The 1,502-nt window shown below is 34.2% G+C and overlaps 1 protein-coding gene across 1 annotated transcript in view; it reads right to left on the bottom strand.

Moving 5' to 3' along the window:
* Positions 1 to 364: 364 nt before the first annotated feature.
* Positions 365 to 1,502, bottom strand: part of LENG1 (leukocyte receptor cluster member 1) — a 32,663-nt gene continuing 31,525 nt past the window's right edge. The window contains exon 5 of the mRNA XM_018566086.1: positions 365 to 593. Coding sequence (XP_018421588.1) covers positions 365 to 593 — 229 coding nt within the window. The remainder of the gene's footprint in view (positions 594 to 1,502) is intronic.

Genomic DNA, 1,502 nt, shown 5'->3' with positions numbered 1-1,502 from the left:
CTTCTGTTTTTGAAATGTGACGGGTTTGGGTGTCTTGCCCATTGTATGTTAAGTTAATGAGAGAAACACAATCCTCAAATTTCAATCCTAAGTCTTTCTATAAGGATAGATCAATGTTAAAAGGTGCTGAGAAAAACCAGGAATCAGCCATGTTGCACAAAACATCAAAAAGTAATAAATATATATTTTTTAAATTATTTTTCAATATGCTGTATATACAACAAATTTGATTGCAAAAGTGGAAATACACTTTAAAGAGATTTAACAAGCTTTAAGCACGTAGAGTGTTTTAGTCTGGTATGGACATAAGGATATACATGAGAGTTACTTGCACATTACAAATAATAGCTTTTTAAAAAACAATTTAATTTAATCCACGTCTCCAGAGCTCTTCACGTAGTCTGGGTTTTCGGGCAATCTGTGGGTTGAACTGTGAGTTGTACAGTCTCCTTCTGTCATCCATTTCCTGCTCATCCATTTCCGTCTTTGGATTTGAAGAATTTTTTCTAACGGACATCAAAGTTTCAGCACGTGTCCGTTCTGCAACTTCCCTTTTCAAGCGTTCCTGCCTCAGTTGTTCAATGGATGTTTTCCTACATTTAATTCAGTAAGAAGATATTTAAGTTTACAACTGACCAAAGTAAGAAGTACAAGGTTATATCAAACATTAACGCGGAAAAAAACAAACAAATAATCAGAAGGCTATGACAAGAGAGACTGCAAGTATCTTCCACCATAAAGGATTCAGCAATTTTTTTTATTTTTCTGTACACTAATCCATGCATGTGCAGCTCAGTACACAGGCTCAAGCTCGCGAAATGAAGTAACTCCCATACACACGGATGGGGAGTTACGTCATTGGGGCCTGACCAAGACTCGAAACCAGCCGACCAGGACAAAGATGGAAGTTCCCAGGGTTTCTTTTCTCTCTTTTGCTCACTTTAACAGTAATCTTGTTTAACCCCTATATGACTGAGCTTGTTTTTAGTTTCTGTTCATAAATGACTGACACACTTTTGCTGTGTGATTCTTCCACGTCAATAATATACTTTCTTACAAAGTGCACCCACACATATTATATATTGTTTTTTAGAGGACAGATAGGGCTACATATGTGTGTCTAACGCCTCACTTAGGACAAATAAAATACTAAAAAAAAAAAGAGGAAACAAACCGTAAAAAAACACACTTTCCCAGTTGTGATTTGTAGTATTTTTTTTACAAAACCTGCACAGCTAAAAAAAAATGCAATACATACATTCATTTATTTGTCCCTTATTTTGTTTTTTTTACACTTTTCACTATTTTTTTTTACACTTTTTTTTAAACTTAAAAATGTTATTTTATTTAATTAATTATATCAAGCAGTCATTGTGAATTAATCTCTCTATTACTGCTTGATAAATTAATAAATTTTTTGTTATTATCAGGCTGCTTCAAACTTCAGAACAGCCGATAATAAGTTAGTGACACTGATCCTGCAGCAGTTCAGGATTCAGCTG

The sequence above is a fragment of the Nanorana parkeri genome, unplaced genomic scaffold (genome assembly GCF_000935625.1).
Source record: "Nanorana parkeri isolate BGI_ZX_2015 unplaced genomic scaffold, ASM93562v1 scaffold915, whole genome shotgun sequence".
NCBI lineage: Eukaryota > Metazoa > Chordata > Amphibia > Anura > Dicroglossidae > Nanorana > Nanorana parkeri.
This window is presented reverse-complemented; position numbering and strand designations above follow the sequence as displayed.